This window comes from Macaca mulatta, chromosome 17 (genome assembly GCF_049350105.2).
Source record: "Macaca mulatta isolate MMU2019108-1 chromosome 17, T2T-MMU8v2.0, whole genome shotgun sequence".
NCBI lineage: Eukaryota > Metazoa > Chordata > Mammalia > Primates > Cercopithecidae > Macaca > Macaca mulatta.
Window position 1 is genome coordinate 17,286,193 of NC_133422.1, and position 23,024 is coordinate 17,309,216.

General features: G+C 35.7%; 1 protein-coding gene across 2 annotated transcripts in view; it reads right to left on the bottom strand.

The window, feature by feature from the left end:
• Positions 1-23,024, bottom strand: part of TRPC4 (transient receptor potential cation channel subfamily C member 4) — a 222,597-nt gene that overhangs the window by 50,189 nt on the left and 149,384 nt on the right. The window contains exon 4 of one of the 2 annotated variants that reach the window (XM_028837185.2): positions 5,991-6,259. Coding sequence is in view for 1 of the 2 variants with exons in the window: in XM_015120957.3 (XP_014976443.1) it covers positions 5,923-6,259 (337 nt within the window). In the remaining variant the exon portion in view is untranslated. Of the gene's footprint in view, positions 1-5,922; positions 6,260-23,024 lie in introns of both variants that reach the window. The other variant, XM_015120957.3, reaches the window with a different exon arrangement.

Below are 23,024 nucleotides of genomic sequence, written 5' to 3' on the forward strand. Positions count from 1 at the left end.
TTGTCTGGGGCTGCTTGAGGGGATGGGAAATTCAGCAGTGAGGCTGAAAATATGAAGCCATATGATCTTAATGACTTTTGACAAAAGATGAAAAAATGGTCATAAGAGGAAGAATTAAATGTGCACACACATATATGTATATATACACGTGTGTATATGTGTATATATGTATGTATACATATGTGTCTATATGTACTTATATACACATAACTGATTATACATATATGTGTAAAAACCATAACTGGTTATACACATATGTGTGTGTATATCTATACACACACACATACACACACACATATATATCCATACATATAGTATTATTTGACTCTACGAATATTTATCTAGATGAAAATGTGATCATCAACTTTTCATTCTACATCTTCAATTTGGTAGGCCTTGTTGAAATGTTCAGACTTGTTAATATCAACCTTTTAAAACATAAAAATGTAAAATAAATTATGGAAATGAGAAACCAATCTTGTTTAAAAAATTGCTAAATAAAGAATGTGTTATAGGCAAGTTGTATAATCTGGATATTATGAGCAATTCTTACTGTATGCCTAGGAATTCAATAGAAGCTATTTTTAACAGAGCTTAGACCTCCTCCTATGTTATATCTTTTCCTCAGTTCACCCTTCTCACCATGCTCAGTGTGCACAGATTTGCATACCGTTTAATTGTGGCATAATCCCGGGCATGCTCACAATGTCATGTCACTTCAGCAGCCATTTTGTTTTCTCATAGGAACGAAGTATTTCCTGCTGTATTCATACAATAGCCTTCATTAAAGTTTCTTTCTTTCTTTCTTTCTTTCTTTCTTTCTTTCTTTCTTTCTTTCGCTCTTTTCTTTCTTTCTCTCTTTCTTTATTTCCTTTTTTTTTTTTTTTTTTTGAGATGGAGTCTCGCTCTGTTGTCTAGGCTGGAGTGCAGTGGCACAATCTCGGCTCACTGCAACCTCTGCCTTCCGAATTCAAGTGATTCTCCTGTCTCAGCTTCCTGAGTAGCTGGGACTACATGTGCTCGCCACTATGCCCATCGAATTTTTGTGTTTTAAATAGAGATGGGGTTTCACTATGTTGGCCAGTCTGGTCTCGAACCCCTCGTGATCTGCCCACCTCGTCCTCCTAAAGTGCTGGGATTACAGGTGTGAGCCACCACGCCCAGTCCAAAGTTCTGCTTCTTTCATGAAAAGCATTATCCATTTTATAATTGATTTTACTAAGCTAATTACATAAGTCTACATCTGGAAATTTTACACATATCCATACTCTTTTGTGCAAAGGGATAAGTTTTAACAAAATTTGTGGGTTACAATCAGAGTTGGAATGAATTCTGAGGGAAAATTCAAACTGGGTTTCAGGAAGGCCTGAAAACTAGCATTCAAAAGTTTGTTTTTCCCTTATCTTACTACATATTATCTTCAGAAATAAATGACCTCTCTTTGAGATAAAACTCTTGCCATAATTTCGATGAATTCTCATAATGCACATTACACATATAACATGCTTTAGTTTTCATGTAATTTTTTAATAAAAATAAATTTATCGTATTCTATTCATTGCATATTCCTAGTATAATATATTAAAAATCAAATCCTGAGTAAGTTAAGAGCCTCAGTCATGGAGAACGTAAAAGTACCCAAGTCTCTGATCTTGGGTAGCCTCAAGCTCTTTCTAATCCATCATTCAGTGTTTCCAATGAAACTTTTTCTCCAGACACCCAAAAAGTATAGCTCTGTTATCAGGTCCCTACAAATGCTTGATCAAACAACTGTTTTACTTTTTACTCTAGATTAAGTGGGCAATTTGACAGCCTGAGAAGGATATTGGTGTCTATCTGTCTGGAATTTACTCATCTATTGAGAGTTCTAACAGAATTATTCATGATTAGTTTTCTCCATTAGAAAGAACTAATTTCTCCATTAGTTAGAACTAATCACAACGACCAGCATCATAAGTTTGGTCCCTGTAAAGCTTTTTGGCTTTCTTTCTTATATAATAAAGTTCATCCTGACAGCAAATATGTGCAAGAAGATCTCTTGAGGCTGTTTGATGGCAGAAAGGAAAGGTCGATAACCTTCAAATACAAGCAAGGCTGAAGTAAAAATAATTCTAAAAGCTTTGTTGGACGGTGAGTTCCAACTTATCGCTGACACCATGGCAGAAGGATAGAAGAGCCATTATGAACTGCTTTCTAAAGATATAAAACACAATAGATTTAAATAGTCAACAATGTTGAACTTCAACAAGAAAGATACTGAAATAACAGAAACCTTGTTCTGCTATTGTACTGAAACACAAGATAACTGGTTCTATGAGGCTGAATACAGTTCTTATTGTTGAAAAACTGCAAGATGCCCAGGCAAAATCATACTTCTTAAGAAGAAAAAGCAATTGGTTTGAAAGGTTAGGCTTTAAATTTAGAGAACTTTCCTACCTAGATAAACATGGACATTTATGATATAAATATATAAAACAAATAAGTGAAAAGTGTTTTGCTAGGATAAACAAATGAGAGGTATAAAGTGATCATTTCTCATACATCAAGATATTATGAATGTGAGGAAGATCTTTTGAAAATGGAAGAAAAGTAAATTTAGTACAAATAAAGAAGTATTACTTTATACAACAAGTAACTTACAGAGCTGACATGGTTTGAAAATCTAAGTCAGTTCGAGAAGACTTGAGAAAAAACCATAAACAGAGTTCCAATCTACCATTGGGACAATTAACATGATGAGGGACACACTTATAAGCCACATCATTTCCGTGAGTCATTCAATCTTGATGTTATAAATCTAGAACCTTGCAAACAAAGAACTATGAAATGTTCTGCTAAGGGACGCATGGCCACTTACTTTATCAGACAGTAGGACAGGGCAAGAGAATATAGAGGATTCATTAATATAGTCATCAAATCAGACCATGCTTTTTTATATATATCACATTTTTGGTAAAAGATTACAGTGTTCCTTCTCTGATATCTTTAGCTTTGTTTTCCCCCTCAACACCATGCCTCCCACGAAAGGATCAATTTTCTCTGCTTTAACAATGGTAGCTTAGCAGACAGGATGCTACGATTCAGGGGGACTTTAGATGTCATTCACTCTAAATCTTGCATTTTGTAGATGAAGACACTGAAAATCCTGAGAGCTTGTGACCACCTATAATTTAATAGTCTCCTAATGGTAGAACCTGAACATGGATTTAAGTCCAGTGCCTTTTGCAGAACAGCCCAACACAGCACACACTCCTTCTAATCATGGATCTAGCAAGGCATTGCGAACTCAGTATCGGATATGAGGCATTCACAATTCACCAGACTTGGTGAACAATATAACAGTTTGACAGAGCTCTTTGATATATAAACATTTTTTCCTCATGCCCCATTATTTAAGCAAGATGATCATTTGCATGCCGGTTTTTTTTTTTTTTTTTTTCCTAGGAAATCTCTTTTCATCCTAAAATTCTCAGAAATATTAACTCCCTACAGTCAGGAAATCTTAAGAAAATGTTGCCTATAGCAGATATTTTTCTAAGCTGGAATTATAATACAATTAAATCTATACCTCATATAATCATTTAGCTGTGGTTGGATGTAGTTTCTTCCAGCCAGCTTTCATGAAATATTCTGTTAGAATCTTGGTGTGTAGCGGGCAGCCAATGACTGTTTTCATTGGACAAGTAATTAGAACTTTGGACCTCCTATTTTTTAAATACTATTTACCATTTTATGACATTATGTCACAAATCTGTTTATTACCCATTTACTCCAGTAAAATTTAAGCTTCATTAGCAGAAGCGCTCTTTGTTGCTTTACTTTTGTCACTATCATCCTTCACTGCACATTCTGCCTGGAAAGTACTTGACACAGTTTCATTGATGGTGTCAAGGAAAGATTAGGAATACTCTACATGCTTACATTTTATTGTATCTATAGTATTTTTTCCAAATGAAGTGTTCCACATTTTATTTGGGACACTAGAATTTTTAGACATTCAATATAAGTTATCCATAACGGAAAATGTAATGTCCTAAACTCTTCATTAAGAATTGTTCCCAAGACATTTTCTAAGAAAACTCCTTTAAAAAATTCTTAATGGGATATATTTAATTTAAATGAATCAGGAAGGGTTATTTTATCTTTAATACCAACTGCAATGTCATAATTATTTTATTCCAAAGGACATTCAGGACACTTATAGATTATGTGAGCCTTTTAAATTTTTCTTCTTTTCTTTCTTTTTTTGAGACAGAGTCTCACTTTGTCACCCAGGTCGGAGTGCAGTGGTGCAATCTCGGTTCACTGCAACCTCTGACTCTCAGGCTCAAGCCATTCTCTTGCCTCAGCATCCCAGGTAGCTGGGATTACAGGCTCTGGCCACCATGCCCAGCTAATTTTCATATTTTTAGTAGAGATGGGTACTACTCGAACTTCTGATCTCAAGCGATCCACACACTTTGGCCTCCCAAAGTGCTGGGATTACAGGCATGAGCCACTGTGTCCTGCCCGGCCTGACCCTTTTTTCTAATTTAAACAAGTTCACACTTTATGCACTTTAGATTAATGAGAAGCTACTCTATTTTAAAGTTCACCTGAGGATATTGTTTAGTTATCCTATGTAAAACATCAAATCTTGTCCCTGTCAACTTTTCTTATTGACAATACTTAAAGTATGGTTTTTACAATTTTTAAAATTGAAAAACATATCTATCTCAAATAGGCTGTCTCTTTTTTTCTTTTTCTGTCTCAATGTCATTTTAGTCTCTTCAGCAGTGTTGAGAGTAACCCAAACTGAATTCTGAGATTTTGAATCATGAAATTTGTCACATATTTTCTAATAGCCAAATGATGAGGTGACTATGATAGCAGAGAGGTTTAAAATGATGAGCTAAATTGAGAAAATGTGATTTCTCAGCAAACCATAGTACAGAGAAAAGCATAATTAAAACGTACATTTTAACCATGGCTATAATAACAAGGAGAAAGGAAAACAAGGTTTTCACTAGCTACTTTTTTTTCTTTTCTTTTTTTTCTTTTTTATTTTTTGAGATGGAGTCTCGCTCTGTCGCCCAGGCTGGAGTGCAGTGACCGGATCTCAGCTCACTGCAAACTCCGCCTCCCGGGTTCACGCCATTCTCCGGCCTCAGCCTCCTGAGTAGCCGGGACTACAGGCGCCCACCACCACGCCGGGCTAATTTCTTTTTGTATTTTTAGCAGAGACGGAGTATCACCGTGTTAGCCAGGATGGCTACGATCTTCTGACCTAGTGATCCGCCAGCCTCGGCCTCCCACAGTGCTGGGATTACAGGCGTGAGCCACTGCGCCCGGCCGGAAAACAAGGTTTTCACTGGCTACTTTAAGGGGTTCTACTTTACAGTGGTTTGCTTCAGACCCAACACAACTTTCTATGACAAGAACAAAAAGAGAGTGGCCAATGTCCTGTTGTTTAATTTCCTATTATTTTAAATTAATATAGATTTCAAAGATAAATTTGAATGGATTTTTAAAAAATGTTTCAGTTACTTTATATATAGAATCACTAATTCTTCAGAGTAATCTGTATGTACTTTTAGAAGACTTATCTATGAGGGATATTGGAATGATTATTTACATATAGTCAATGAGATATGTTGAGAAGTTTTAATAAACAAACTCAGACGGTCAGTCATGGAATATGAAGTCATTAAAATCTGTAATTCGAAAACTTAAGGTTACATTTCTTAAACTGCTTTTGTAAGCAGATCCACTGCAGCTTGTAAAACAGTTGTTTGGCTTTGGGGGTTAGGTTCTTGGAGCTACAATAGTCAGAACCTGTTCTAAACATTCCTAGGTTCCCAAACGTTGATGAATACTTTCTGAGCAACAAAATTCCATGGCAGTAACATGTTTTTATTATATTTTCTAGAGTAACACATTTACCCAGGACCCATGGTAATATCATCCACTCGACGATGGTTGGTGGTGGACCTTGCCTGTTCAAGTCTGACCTGTCGATGTGCTGAGAGGCAAGCAGCAGCAGGAACAAAAAAGTCAAATAGGAGGCTGTGTGGCAGATAAACTTGATAAATGGCTTCCTGATGAACAGTCCGAGTGGGCTTTTGGGAGCTATCAGGTAGCACACAGAGAAGACAGGAAAAAGAAGTCCTATGATGAAACATGTCACCATCTTCACTGCCCAGTGTCTTCTCCTCCAGCCTGGAAACTCATCGTACCAGCGAGATGCCAGCAGCTGTTGACAATTGGGCTGGGCAACAAACTAAACAGAAGGGAAAGGAAAAGGAAAAATAAGTCATAGTTACATGGAGTGGCCTCAGTTCATCAATAAGAACACAACTGGGATATTTAAAGACAGAAATTCTGTTTCACATAATTTTACATTTAAACAATCAAAAGGCCTTAAGTCATTCTGTGAATAAAGCCAATGTATTGAATATTTATTCTACCCAAGGCACAGTATGACATGTTTAGTGAGACACAACTGAAGTCAAAATACTATGGCTGCACTTGAGGAAGCAAAAATACAACTGGGGAATAGGAATATGCAAAAGATACACTGATAAGTGAACAAAGCAGTTTACAAAGATACACACCTATATACACATATATAAGAATATATAAATGTGGCTCTTTTTTGATATAGTTATTATTTCTTGGTTACAACACTATACTTAATTTTTATTTATATTTGTGTGTACTTTTAACAATTTTCTGTAATAGATATTTATTACTTTAATCATCAGGAAAAGCAAACAAACTTTTCTTTATGAGGTACAAGCTAAATATACTTTTAATTGGGTTGAGGCAATATGAAAAACAGATGAAAGAAGATAATATTCACCAGAATGTTAATCATCATAGCTTAATTCGGTATAAACAATGCAAACACCTTCCTAAGTATACCTAATTATCTTATACAAAACATTTCACAGACATGACTCATTCTATCCTGACAACATTTTAGAGATGTAGCATGGACACTACTTACTGTATGTTAAGGAGGTTACATATCTATCAAACTATGAGATGTTTGAATATCTGGTTCAGGATTTTTTTCCTCAATATTTCTTTTTTTCCTCAGTATTTCTCAGATTCTATTTCTGAAACTTTCTCATTGGGATTGTCAGTTAAGCAATATATGAATTAAGAGAAAATTGTATCCTTCAGATGGAACAGTCCAAGAATGCTTCCACCTGGACATATTTGTATAAGTAGAAAAAGAAGATGAAGGCAATCCACGGCAAGATACCATGGGAGAACAAGAGCATAACCTGGTGAGAAAGTGTACAGTGGGATTAAGCGATGCCCTATGGACAGTTCTGATTGAAGGAGAGGTGTAAGTTCCTTGTAAGAGACTTGGAAAAGTTCTGTTGGCATAATAAAATGGCTTACTCTAAAAGCAAACTTAGTGCTTGTTCCTTTTACGGGTCTCTCCACCCAACTCCACATTTCCCATCTTTCTTCTTTAGTTCTAAGCCATATGGCTGTCCTTTAGGCAAGACTTTTTCCATTCTCTTTTCTGATGGTAAGCAAGCAAGCAGTCTCTGGATATGCAGAAAGGATGCTTTGTTTGGGGATGAAGAAAGAGATGAGGTGACATTCAAAAAGTAATCCAATAGTTGAGGTGTTCAACCATTTGGATTAGATGAATAATAGTTTTTCATGCAACTGTTTCTCTTGATCTTGTCTTGCATATCTACTTATCAACGTATATAGTGGGCAAATAAATATGCAAACAACTGAATTAGGTTTATAATAACGGATTCAGTAAATACAGATAAAACCAGATAAAGTAGTATAGTTTTAAGGCTGGGATAGGGAAGACTCGCCTCATTATCTTGTATGGCACTTACTTAAGGAAATTTCAAGCTCCATAAACAGTCAAGCTAAATTTTATTCCAGACAAAGCCAGGTATTTGAAAGTCAAAATAGAGTTTTTGCTTATATAACTGTAGAGTACTGACAAACAGTGGTTTAGATCATGAACCAGCACTGTTCTCTTTAAGAGTTTTATTTTTTCCCCACATAATCCTTTCCATCAGCATTTGATAAAGAAATCATAGTCTACCATCTTCTTTCTTTTTTTATTCCCCATGGAATAAAATATTTTTAGTAGTATTAAACTTTAGGACAACTGAAATGTCTTGATAAAAGAGAGTTAAGAAAGCCTATGGGAAATGCAAGATATAACAAGAAGTTGCCATCACATCTTATAAGTATTCACACATTGACAAAACACTATAAGGGACTAAGTACTAAGTAACTCATTCCGTGCATGCAGAAAGAGTAAAAGAAAGGTGTGTACTTTGTTCACTACAGTCTAAGTGAGGTCTTGGATTCAAACTCTGCCCTTTCTGGTCAAAATCTCACTACAGCATGGGGCACCTGAGGACAATCAAACGGAGAACTTTCTTAGGATAATTTAAGATTTGTTTGAATTAATATTTCTGCTGTGAATACATACATATATACCCCGTAAAATTACCTAAAAGAAGCAAAGAGTTTAATCCTCATAGAACACCTGCCATTGCAAAGTGCTAGGATAGCCATGATTTTTTATTTATGTTTCACTCTTAAAAGTGCTTTTTCTTTCTTTAGTTATTGAAAGTATATACTGTGCTTAGTAAATGAACAGTATACGTAATTTTACATTAAACACAGACACAGGGAGGTTGTTGCAGAAGTAAAAAATATGGAGAGGAATAAGAAGAGCAGGAGTGAGTGTACGTAATGCACAAGGTTCCCCAAATGTGGATGTTATTTGGCTATGTATTTGATCTAATCATAGGATTGAAATAAACCAAAAAGTATTCTGAGAATCATTGTAAATCCACATATTCTCGTGGTAATTTCACGTCACCTTTCAACCAAACATGTTCTTTACTTGTCTATACCAGCATTCTCTAAATTGTATCCCAGTAATTAATAGATTTTCCATGCAAAAATGGGTTTGGTGGTTAAATCAGTTATCAAATTAAGGATTGAAATAATTAAAATTTTATATTACAGGATTTTTCAGTCTTCAATTGCTAACATAGATTAAATCACTTCAATTATCTCTTGCCCCTCTTTCCCTCCCTCCCTCCCTGTCTTCCTTCTTTCCTTCTTTCATTCCTTCCTTCCTCCCACCCTCCCTTCCTTCCTCTCCCTGTGTCTTTTTCTCTGTGTCTGCCTCCCTCTCTGTTTACCTGGATTACTTTGAGTAATGCTTAGCTTTACTTCAACTCCCTCTGAAGGACACCCTCAGAGAGGGGCCACCTGATTCTTTGACAGTGGCCACCAGTACATTCCAGCAATGCCCTCTCCAGGTGGACCATCACATTGCATGCAGTGTGCTGGGAGCCTACAGCCCCCACCTCCTACGCCATCTTTCTACTGCACCATGAGTCATAAGAGGAACTACCATCTTCCGCACCATTCCAGGATTGGGAGAAGCGAGGTTTGTTTTTAGACACAATTCATTACAGCCCTTCTTTCTCTAGAGTTGTTGGCCAATTCCAGCACAACTCCTGCCATCCCATTAAAATTCATATTAAAACACTAAAACTTTCAAATTCACATTTGTGCTATGCACTTATAAAGTACGCTGTGAAAACAATTTTAAAGACTTCCCATCTCGTTCAATAACCTTTAAAAAGTTTGCAAAGTCTGATCTCATAATTATTTATAGAATCAATGAGTCATGGGATTCCAAATATTGAAGACACTGTGAAAACCATTGAATCTAAGCTCATTTTTGCAAATAGAATATAAGAGATCCAGTATCAATGATTTAAAATTAACTACTAGAAATATGAAAGCTCCAAACCATAACAGCAACAAAGGATAACAAAAAGGAGGATAAATCTGGAAAGTATATAAAAGCAAAACAAAACCAAATAAACAAGAAACTTCACTACATTGTATTAGTTAATTTTCATACCGCTGATAAAGACATACCTGAAACAGGGCAATTTACAGAAGAGGTTTAATGGACGCACAGTCCCATGTGGCTGGGGAGGCCTCACAATCGTGGTGGTAGGTAAGAGGCATGTCTCACATGATGGCAGACAAGAGAGCTTGTGCAGGGAAACTCCCCTTTTTTAAAACCATCAGATCTCATGAGACTTATTCACTATCATGAGAAGAGCATGGGAAGGACCTGACACCATGATTCAATTACCTCCCACTGGGTCCCTCCCACAACATGTGGGAATTATGGGAGCTACAATTCAAGATGAGATTTGGGTGGGGACACAGCCAAACCATATCAAGTATCTAGAAAAGTGAACTAAAATATTGTGTACGGACAAAGTAAGCAGAAAATAATTTAAAATATATAAAACAAGTAAATCAAATAATAAAAGTAACTATGGATCAGATTTCCTTAGTATTTGTTCTTTCTTCATCTTTTCAGTTTTTCAATGTATTTTTCTAGTTTAAAAAGTTGTACACAAAGTTCAGACTGTAGTCATTCTCTATAGTAAGAAAATCCAAATTCTGGAAACAACCATCCTGGTTACTTTATCTATCTTGACTGCATCAGAGAGTCACAAGGAAGTCTCAACTGACTGCCGGGTGGTTATAAAGAGAGTTGAAACTTCGGATTAGCTGTATCATAGTGATTTACATAAGGGCAATCTGATTCCTTTGCTCTAAAAGGACCACAAATCCATATACACACCAGTGTGCTCTGGGTATTACTGTATATTCTTTAGCAATTCAGAAATAATCTGCATGGAGGAGGAGTTATTTCCTCTGCAGAATGCTTTTCAAAAACTCATTTTATAATGCTGATAGCAGGGTCTAAGGATTATTTACAGGCAGAAGACCTTCAGGGAATTAATTTTTTCCATAGCTGAAAAATATATATTTTTAATCTTTTACTTCATCCCCTACATCCCTCATGGCCTCCAATGACGTTTAAATGTCTCTGTCTCTCCCTGCTTCCTGGTGAGACCTCTGGTCATGTTCTTCATTAAACAATTCTTCTGGTCCCTCTGAGCATAGTCATACCACATGATTAATCGGACCCACCTGTTTCATTAATCAAAACATTATTTTCTTCTGCCTTTGCAGGACAGGTGAAACACTAGTAAAGCCAATAGCATTCAGCATCATATGTGAGTCAGAGTGGCTAGATAAGTGAGGGGAGCACCATGATATGTAAGAACCACATAAATCTGTATTCTGGGAACTCAAAATACATTGGTACTAATTATGTAACTGGATAACTTCATACAGAGCATTACATAACTTGTTTAAAAAGAGGTATAGGGTATATAAGAGTATGTCTGACATGAAATAAACTGAAATTTTAAGAAAGGAGGTGGAATTGGTTAGTTAAGCCTGAAATAACAGATAGATTTCGACAGTGACAGCTTCATAAGTGAATGTGTTTTATGTTAGATTAAAAGAATTTCATGTTAAAAACATGGGGAGAGAGATAAGTATACTCAAGATGAGAAATCTTTTGTGCTAGAAGGTTGTAACCAATTGTAGATATACTAGAGATGAAATGTAAAGGCAAACTGACCATATTTTGGGATATGGATGAAAATGTTTGTTGAGGACATGCTTGAGTCTAAATTGTTGCAACTCAATTTGTGGGCTGAGGCCAGTAAGATTGAAATCAACAGGAAGGCTGTTAGAGATGGAGAATATCAGGTCCCATTTCAAATCTGCTGAATACAAATCTGCATAGCATGATTCCTCTGAATGTTAAAACTTGATAAACACTGGTTTAAAGGATTTGATGTCTAATGAAATTACCTGTAGCTCCATTGTATCTGATAAATATTCAAAGAGTAGTTTCAATTCAGCATAAATATATATTCTAATGTCTACCAAGTAAGCAGTATACAGCTGACCCCGAAACCCTGGGAATGTCTGTGTGTGTATATGTGTATGTGTGTGAGCGTGCACGAGTTCTTGAGTGACAGGGACGAGCCATACAGTGGTGGTTCTCAAAACTGAGCAAGCAGCAGGGTCACCTGGAGGCTGATAAAACACCTCCAGGTGCCATCCCAGTATCTGATTGATTCAGTAGGTACAAGGTGAGGCCCTAAACTCTGCATTTTGCCCAGTTCTCAAGGTGACTCCAAGGACTAACCTTTTTTTTTTTTTTTTTTGAGACGGAGTCTCCCTTTGTCGCCCAGGCTGGAGTGCAGCGGTGCAATCTGCATTCACCGCGAGCTCCGCCTCCCAGGCTCAGGTCATTCTCCTGCCTCAGCCTCTGGAGGTTGCTGGGACTAAAGGCACCGGCCACCACGCCCGGCTAATTTTTTGTATTTTTTGTAGAGACGAGGTTTCACTGTGTGAGCCAGGATAGTCTCGATCTCCTGACCTCGTGATCCGCCTGCCTTGGCCTCCCAAAGTGCTGGGAGGACTAACTTTTAATAACCACTGCCTTACAGAAAGACCTTTGAATAATGTGGGATAGTCTTCTAGTTTTTCTAATGTTTACTATTTTCCTGGTTTTTGCTTTCCTCATTTAAAGTCAGCCTTCTTATTAAGGTTATCAACAAGCAAATTTAGCTCAGCAAAGATGCCTTTAAAGGGAATTGCATAGAAGTCACACATCAAGCAGATATTCTATGGTGTAGTTTAGTATAATATCTAATTACAGGAATAAACACAAAAATATCAACAATAATCCCCACCAAATCACCGAACTCTTGTGCAAGTGGAAAAGCCTTCGCAAGCAAAGGATGATAGCTGACTAATTCACCATTAAGCATGGATACCAATAGGGGACTTAAACCAGTGTTAGACAGACTGGGCTTCAGTGGGCATGAGAAACATGAGTAGGCGATAAAGATCCTGGATAAAAAAGGAAGAAAATACCTACACCTAGTTTCTCACAGATATTTACCCTATGCACCACCATATGCCTTCATCATGACTCCAAAGTGATATGGCAAATCTACTGTACTTTGTATAATGTATTTGGATATTGTAGGGACTAAGAGCACATAAGCCTTAGAAAAATCCCATTGGGATTTGAACCTTGGATTGCTGCTTCCTGATTGTATGAGTATTAATAAATTATTAAATTATTATTGTGTCTTTTTCCCAACTTGTAAAATGGGGATAGTAGAAACACTTATCTCACAGGGTTATTGAAAAATTAAATTAATATATGAAAAGTATGAGTTCCTAGGTCATAGTATATGTTCAATAAATATTAAGCATCACCATTATTGTTTATAAACACATGTTTACACATACAAGGATATATGTATATACACATATGTCCATATACATATACAATAACTTAGAGACATATATACCCAAGTGTATAATATGTGTTCACTTTCAGCATAATAATAATTAAAAGATTTATGCAAGGAAATTACATTCACAAGATAATAATAACTGAAGCATATGGGAACATCAATAAGATAACTAGTTGCCCAATTAAGTTTTTTCAGCCTTGTTAAAAGGCAGAAAATCAATAAAGATTTAATCAAATCTGAGATACATTGGCTAAAATGCTTGAGAATAATGAAGAAGACTAATTGATAAACTACAGATTCTATTCTCTGCAGACTCTCTTGGCCAACAAGTGCCCTGGCTCTATCAAGTTCAAACATTTCCTATCCAGTCATAAAATCACCCAAGCATTTTCTTAAATATACATGTTAAATTCAGATTTGCAGATCAGGATTCAAGGAAGAGCTAAATGCATATTACAGGGGCACCACATTTGATGTCACACAACCAGAAGGGAAGACGATAACTAAATTTCATGTGATGATAGTGTTGGTGAGGCAGAAGCTGATTAAACTTCTGAAACTGTTCCTGAGTCTACATTCAAAATTGGTTTGGCAACTGATCTGAGATGATGAGTGAGCAGTAATGGAAAGTTGAAAATGAGAAAGGTAAAGGGAAATAAAGCATATGTGTGTGGGTGATAAACCCAACATTGAACTTAGCAAACAAAACAGCAAGCAAACAAAACCCAATTTAGGTAGTAGGAAGGTCGAGTCAATAAATAATGTTAGTTCTTTGAAAATTACAAAGGGTAGCAGTTGGTACAAAGTCTACCTCTACTCACCAATACCCTTCTCAGAGCACATATACATTGTTCCAAACTATTATGGAAAATAGATGAAAAAAATGCTAGTGATTTCTAGGTAGTTACCTAGATGCTTTCTTAAAACTTGAATAGAGGTGTGGAGGCAGAAAATTATACTGTATTGAAGAAACCACCATTTGACTTTTGAATCATGTAGGTGAGTAATAGATGAAAATGGTGGATGGAAAGCAGTGAGGAAGTCTCAGATCCTGGCCTTACATCAATGGGCTGGTTCTCTAGTCTCTAATGAGCCACTGACATTTTCCACACAGTGGAGTGGCATGTTCAGAACTTGTGTTTCACTTTTAATCAAAGTCTCCCAGAAAGACTCCTACTGAAGAATGAACACTGAAGAATGCCAGAGATTTAGGTCCCCAAACTGAAGGAACTGTGCCTTTTCACTTTGGACATCTTCTTGGATCTCTTTGATCTGAGCCTCCTAACCTTTATTGACTAGGGGAGGAGGAAAAGTTAACAGTCCTCATGTCTTCAAGCTTCAGTGCTAGCACTCTTTCTGTCCTAAAATAAAGATTGTATTTCTTGCCCTACTATCTTCCAGTAGGGCAAGAATTCAGAAAGGAAAAAAGAGACAGAATGGGAATGAATATTGTTCTTATGAAATAAAATGATATAAACATTTTGCTTTTCCCTTCTCTATTCCTTTTAACATAATATCAAGACCTATTGTTTTAGAGAAAATTAAATTGTTGAAGACCTTATAAAATAGGAAACTCATTTCATACCTTCTTTCCAGAATCAAAAGTTAATATCAAAGAATGGAGTTTTTCTCTACCCATCTAATTTATACATATAAATAATATATGTGAAAGGTTATATTTGTTTCCAATGTGTTAGGTCCTGTAAGCAGAATTTTAAAACTGTAGCCTTAAGGTCAAGAATAAATTCACTTCCTTTTATGCTCTCCAATCTCTTTTCTGTCTCCCTGACAAAAGCTCTGCAGACTATCTTGGCTGACAAATTTTCTGGGCTTAAAAAAGATCATAATAATACTCAGTGTTTAAATGATCTGTTAGTTGAGGTTGGAATTAAATTAGTCTACAATATACAGAGAAAAAGTTATGTATTTTGGAAACAGCAGAGTCCACACAGTCACCCACCTCTCAGGTTGTGCTATCTGCTCCAACTTGTATGGCAACAGAAGGGGCAACTGCACAGAAACAACACATAAAAGAGCCCAAAAAAAGAGAAAACGGCCAAAAAGAGTTATACTTCCCTATAATTCTGTCAGTCTTCGATATCATTTTCACAAAGCAGACAGGAATATGGAGTAAAGTATTTGTCGAATGGAAATTATTCTTTGGCATCATTTTATTTTTTATTCTTTATTGGCTCATCTAATTGTCACTGATTCCTGCTGATCAAACATCTGGGCTGGTCCTCCCTGGCTGCACCATCTCTCTAGCTCCTCTGCCATCTCTCTCATCTAGGTGTTTTATTTTTTACAAGGGTTATTGAATAATGAGCTTCTTTCTCTCGTTCTTTTTTTAAGCAGCCTAAGTTATGTTCCTAAAAATGAGGCACGTATCATTTCCTCTCCCTCATCATTGTCATTTCCAGCATTTCCACTTGCCACACGTGCAAGCGTTGCTTGTTCCCATCCTGGTCTCTGTGGCCTTCATGCTAGTTTCCTGAGAAAATGCACATCCCAATAAGTAAGGACAAATCATGAGGCAGGGTGAAGGATGACTTGAAAATAAGGAACAAACCACTGTACATGAGCATATTAGTCACTGAAAACTTAGACCTATAACCATCAATAGTTCAAAGGAACTCAACCTGCAACCCAAAGAATCTGCATATGAATAAGGACTTCACTGATTATTTTCTGACCAAAGGTACTGCTATTATTGTGGATATTGAAATGTTTTATATATAAACTGTATTTCCATATGGTATCAAGATTTTGTTAAAATTTATTTGCTCGTTGTGTTAGTTCCTAAGAGCTGCCATAACAAAGTACCATAAATTAGGTGGCTTAAAACAACATGATTTTTTTTCTCACAGTTCTGAAAATGTGAATTCTAAAACCAGAGTTTTGGCAGTGCCATGCTTTCTCTGAGACTCTGGGTAGAATCTTTCCTGGACTTTAGCAACCTTCTGGTAAGTGACTGTGAATTTAAGGCATTCCTTGGCTTGATGGCTATGTCATTCCAATCTCTGCCTCTGCCATCACATGGCATTCTCCCTGTATGCCTCATTTCATATCATCTTCTCTCTTTTTATAAGATAACCAGTCATATTGGAGGAAGACTCTGTCCTACTCCAGAATGACCTCATCTTCAGTAATTTCTTGTGCAATGATCTATTTCCAAATAAAGTCACGTTCTGAGACAGGCACTTGGGGTTTGGACATTAGTATATCTTTTTGCCAGATACAATTTAAACCATAACGTCCATAGTTACTCATTTTCTAGTAGTTGTCTAGTGTATAGTTTTTGACTCTATAGTTTACATTAAAATTGATATTTCAAATGCTCCAAATATATTTCAAGATCATAAATAATTTTAAAACCTAGATAACATTGTTTATAACACTGTTTTATTAAATATGATTGTTAGCCCAAATTAACATTCTGGAAAAATTGAAGAAATATCACAGTGGTGAATTGTGACCTTAGATCCCTGTCTTCCAAACTATTCAGCTTTCCTCTATCTCTTATATCATATTTTTAAATTTTTCTTTTTTGTCACAAGGATTGATAATAAATTGCAATAAATAAAAGAAAGAAGAGAAAAGTATCAATAACGTTATGAAATGAGGGGACCCTACACATAGGCAGTCAGCTGTACACATAATGCAATTTTTGAAGGTCTGAAAAAGGTCATATATCTACAACCATCTCCTATATCAGTCCTCTGTTACAATTAAATCTTCCTAAGAGCTTTCTGAAGACTTGCATAGTTTAACTGGAATAAAACATTACATTGCTTAGACAAAAAAGGAATTACGCAACTAGTACATAATTGTCATCTAGTGAAGATAGGGCTTTTGTGCAATGGGATGAAAAAAATTGAAGGCTGGAATAAAGAAGGGTCATAAGGCTTTAATGTAGTCCAGCACTGTACCCTTAGTAAAGAATTCCAGGGATGCAGGAGAAAATAGATGTATAAAAATTATCTGAGAGAAAACATCTGAAAGGTGGTAGTTGTATGTACTAGGACTCTCCAATATAAGAAAGACTTTTAGTATAGTTGCGCTTGGTTTCATCACATTCCTAAGGTTGAATTATTCACATAGCTCTTCTTTTGGAAAATTGCTGCTTGAAAGCCACACAGATACATAAAATTCAATAAGTTCACAATTTAATTAACACTTTGGACCATAACACTGTTTACCCATCTGTGTTCATTGTATTGATAAGTAGTACAACATCTACCTAGATGAAAGATGAACTCTTCTCCATCCACTTATAGAATAAGTTAAGAGTTAGAGAGTTTCCACCATCCAAAAAACCCTGTATTTTATAACTCAGCCTCTCCCCAATCAAGTATAATTAACCAAATATAATAATGAGGAAACAAAAAACTCAAACAAAAAATGCGGACCAAAATTTGAAGAGACAACATCAAAAGATATATAGATGGCAAATAAGCACATAAAAACATGATCAACATCCGTTGCACATTAGGGAAATGCAAATCGAAGTCACAATGAGGTATCACTGCATACCTATTAGAATGGCTAACATTTTTTAAAAATCTAATCAAAACATGTTGATACATATTTGCAGACACTTAAACTCTCATACATTGAACAACAAAATATAAATAGCCTTTTTTAAAAAGTTTGCATTTTGGTTTGGTTTGTTTTTAAATCAAATATACATCTACCAATGATACAGCCATTCTTATTCTAGGCATCCATCCAAAAGAAAATAGAAACTAAAAAAGAAAATAGAAAATAAAACTTTATGTACATAAAAATATTTGACTACAAATATCATAGTAGCTTTTTTGTAATAACCTCAAACTGGAACAAACCAAATGTCCACCAACCCAGGAATGGATAAGCAAAATATGGTATATTCATATAATGGAAGATTAGTCAGCAATGAAAAGGAATGAACTGTTGTATTGATATACACACATGGTTGAATATTTTTTAAATTATGCAGAATGAAAGAAGCCAAAGGAAAAAAAGAACACATACTGTATAATCCCATTTGTATAAACTCTAGAAAATGAAAACTAATCTAGTGACGGGCAGCAGATCAACAGTTGCCTACGGGGGAATGGGGAGGGTGCCGGGAAGAATTATAAAAGAGCAGAAGTGGCCTGTGATGGTGATGGATGTGTTCTCCATCTTAATTTGGTTATGTTTTCACAGGTGTATACATTTTACAAAAACTTACCAAAGTATTCACTTTAAATATGTGCAGTTAATTGTATGTCAATTTAGCTTCAATAAAGCTGCTATAAAATAAGTCTGGCCGAGCGTGGTGGCTCATGCCTGTAATCCCAGCATTTTGGGAGGCCAAGGCGGGCAGATCACTTGAGGTCAGGAGTTTGAGACCAGCCTGGCCAACATGGTGAGACCCCGTCTCTACTAAAAATACAAAAAGTAGGCAGAAATTGCTTGAACCCAGGAGGCAGAGGTTGCAGTGAGGTGAGATCACACCACTGCATTCCAGCCTGGGCAACAGAGCAAGACTCCATCTCTAAATAAATAAACAAATAAGTAATAAATAAATAAATAATACAAGTCTGTTCCTATTTTGCTGGTACAACAAGCACATTGAGGATTATCAACCTCCAATTTGTGGCCAATATTATCAAGTCAGCCTCTTTATCTCTTGTATTCATCTCCTTATTTTATCTCAATATTCCCCCTTGGTTATCATGGAATATCATCATAATAAAACATCAGATGCACGGGAATTTAAATTAGCACAGTCATTAAGGAAAATAGCACGGAGGGTCCTAGAAAAGTAAAAAATAGAACTACCATATGGTCCAGCAATCCCACTACTGGGCATATATCGATAAGAAATGAAATTATTATGTCCAAGAGATATCTGCACTTCTGTGTTTTTTGCAGCAGTATTCACAATAATCAAGATATGGAATTTCAACCTAAGTGGCTATCAGTGTATCAAAGGATAAAGAAGCTGTGGTATAGGTATACACTAGAATATTATTAAGCCTTATGAAAAGATGGAATTTCTGTCATTTGAGACAACATGGATGAAACTGAAGGACATTACGTTACGTGAAATACCAGACATAGCAATACAGTTACAGCATGATCTCACTGATATGTGGATGCTTAAAAGTTTGAATTCACAGACGCAGAAAATAGAATGATGATTACCAGGGACGGGATGGTGGGGGCAGGTTTGAGGAAGATGTTGGTCAAAGGGTGCAACATTACAGTTAGATAGGAATAAGTTTAAGACCTTTGTTGTATAATGTGGTGACTATAGTTAATAACAATGTATTATATTGTTGAAGATCATTGAGAGTATATTTTAAGTGTTATCACCACAAAAAAAGATAAGGATATGAGGTAACGCATATGTTAATGAGCTCAATTCAGCCATTCCATAATGTATGCATATTTCAAAATACGTTGTAATAAATAAGTATATGCAGTTTTTATTTAATTAAAAAAAGAAATGAACCTCTTTTATGAAAAGAAAATCATATGCATGACTCTAGGCCTAACTCAAATCAGTCTTTGAGTTCCTCTCCTTCTAACCCACGCACCATTCTGCTGAGATGGTGGGCCTTCCAGCATGCATATCTACCTGCATCTTTCTCATTTAAAACTCTGAACTATTTCATAGTCCCCAGGAAAGAGCCCCAGATAGCTCCTTTACCACACCTTCTCTGCCTTCCCTTAGCCCTGCAAGGCTACACTTCAGGCATATACACCACTCAAAGTGCTTTAACCATGCCTGGGCCTTCTTCACTGTTACAGGTTTGTGTATAGTATACTGATACATTTGCCTGGAATTATCCATCTCCTGATTTTTCATGATGAGTTCCTATTGGTCTTTCAACTCCACTTCAGATTCCCCTTGTTACTTCCAGAGTTAAATGTTCTAAGTACTGTTTTTGTACCTTAAACATACATTGACAATTGCACCTATCTCCTATATCTCCAGCATTATAATTAGGAATTATAATGAGATATTTGAAGAAGGTCTGTCACTTTTCATCACTTAATCCCTAGCACTAGTGCCTGACACTGAGATGTCAATGACTTATTTACTCAACTGAAACTGCAAAACATAGCAAAAGGCGTATGGGTCTATTTAGTCAGGCATTAACTCTTCCTGTAAGTTCCACAGAAAACCCTGGTTGAAGTCAGTAACCTCAACAACAAGAAGGACACTTTATATTTTTATGCCTATTTCTAGAAGTTACACATATAACTAGCTTCTTCTCCCTCTTCTTAACATAATGTGAAATAGTCCAGGCAACTTCCTAGGAGATCCACTGTGTTGCTTGAGGATGAGGTAAGAAGGCTGCCTCAGTCCAGGTTAGAAGTCAGTGCTTAGAAGCTATTAAAAATCAAGTTTTTCTTGGAAAGTACATCTTTACAATGAGCAGAAAGTCAGAGTATTTTAAATAGTTGACAAGGAAATACATTTCAGAGTAACGTGTTATTATTCTACAGGAATTGATGAAAGAAGGACAGGACTCAGAAGTGGCAAATCTGGTATTCAATATTCTTCAATTCTCTTGATACTGTTTAAAATACAATAATGATATTTTTCCTCACTTTGCTTTTCTTGTGTAGACAGACATATGCATGTCTAATGAAAAAATGTAGTTTCTAAAAAAAGCAAGCCAGTATTAAAGAATTGGTATCTTTGAATATAATTCTATTAATGATGTCTAAACATTGGGAAGAAATATCAACATTCAACTCATGTAGGAAAATATTGATGTTAAAAATACACATATAAGAACTATTATTTTTTATAACCCTTAGTCTCTATAGATTATTATTCACTATTCATATAAAATTTGAAATATTTCAAAAGTAGATGCAAAGTTTTATTCTCTTAGGCTGTCATGAACATATACCATAGAACATATATGAATAGACCAAAGCAACTTGTATGTTTTGAGTAGGAGATTTCAATACTCAATATCATCTGTTCCAAGATGTAAATGTACCCTCAAACTCCATTTCCCTAAGTTATAAGCTTCTGTAATACAATCTATTTGTGATTTAGGGACTGTCTCTAAGAGGTTTTCAATAATTATCTTTCAATATCACAGTCACAAGACATGCATAGAGTATTTAGTAGTTAGTTATATATATATACAATCTGATTACAAAGTCCAAGGCAAATTCTAAAATAAGCCTCTTATATAGAAAAAGTTCAGTTTTATAGTTTCCTATGTCAGTACCAATATCCATTCCAACTCCTTCCTACCACCACCGTAACTACCACAATATGATTCAGGCAGTCCTATAGACAGTAAACAGTGACACTTAATCCTCTTGCTATTCTCAGATACCCAAAATTTCATATCTACTTTCCTTGCAGTGGAACCAAGACTGTGCTTCTAGAACTCCTTATATTAGCTAGGAATGGCGTGATTAGGAGATGAAAGAATTCATACAAAATTACAGCTAACTGATTCATCTCACTCTTTCATTTTCACTTAAGAAATGATAAAAGACAGTGAATGCCAGAGATTTAGGTCCCCAAACTGAAGGAACTGTGCCTTTTCACTTTGGACATCTTCTTGGATCTCTTTGATCTGGGCCTCCTGACCTTTACTGACTGGGGGAGGAGGAAAAGTTAACAGTCCTCATGTCTTCAAGCTTCAATGCTAGCACTCTTTCTGTCCTAAAATAAAGATTGTATTTCTTAGTTCAAACAGAAAAGAGGCCTCCATACTTGATAGTAAATATAATTAAAATCTTAGCAATAATAAACATAATCATAATTAAACAAAATGCCTGTTTTCTTTTTGTGCCTAGACTTTCTGTGGAAATAAATAAAAGCTATAAGGAGATTTTAAAATGCTCAAGAAGTTCTTGCTAAGTTCTTCTCTAGTGCTGTAAAGTCCATTTGATAGCAAGCAGAACCTATCTGCTTCGTATCATCTAGACATATTATTACCAAATGTGAGTAACTATTTAACCACCTCCAAACTTTACAATGCAATTTTTGGTGCATCATACATATGCTAAATGTAGTCACAATATTTACTTATATTTCTGTCAGGATAAATGTACTTTACCGAAAACATTGTTGAAAGCTGAAGACAGTGGGAACATTTTTTCCTTCCCTAATTTCAGGAAGACTATGAGGTATATTCTGGACATTTTGTAGGCACCTATTTCCCTGATCTCAAAGGAATTCAAAAGTCACAATAGGGAATGTTTTCATATCTACCCTTAGAAATTTAAGAATTTTAGGCAATGCTCTAAAATTATATATATATATACACACACATATATCCTTAAATTATATATAGTTATATATATACACACATATATCACTATATATGTACATATATAATTTAAGTTAAAAATCTTAATTTCCAGTAAATCATGTATTCCACTAGTTGAAAGTAAAAAGTGAAAGTTCCAGAAAGTGTCAAAGATACTTCCTTTTTCTTTCTCCATATACATAAACAACATCTAACTAATCTCTACCTTCTCAGCAGGTTGAAGATGGGTTTCTCATTTAGAAAGGACTAGAGGATCATTTATGACATATTTTCCTGAGATTTACATACTCTTGTTATTTTATTTTTACCACAATAATCTTCTGTCATATCTGTACAAGTTATAGGTCTTCCCAGAGAAGGAAATATCCACCTGTAACTGAAGTTAAGTAGAAGACAAACTTTTCCACCCTAGGAGAGTGTGGAGGCAGAAAAACACTGGGGATGAACTTGAAGAGTCACATTTAAGGTAGTTCTTCACTATATCACTGCAGTGTTGGCTTTAAAAAATAATCGGGTATTTAGA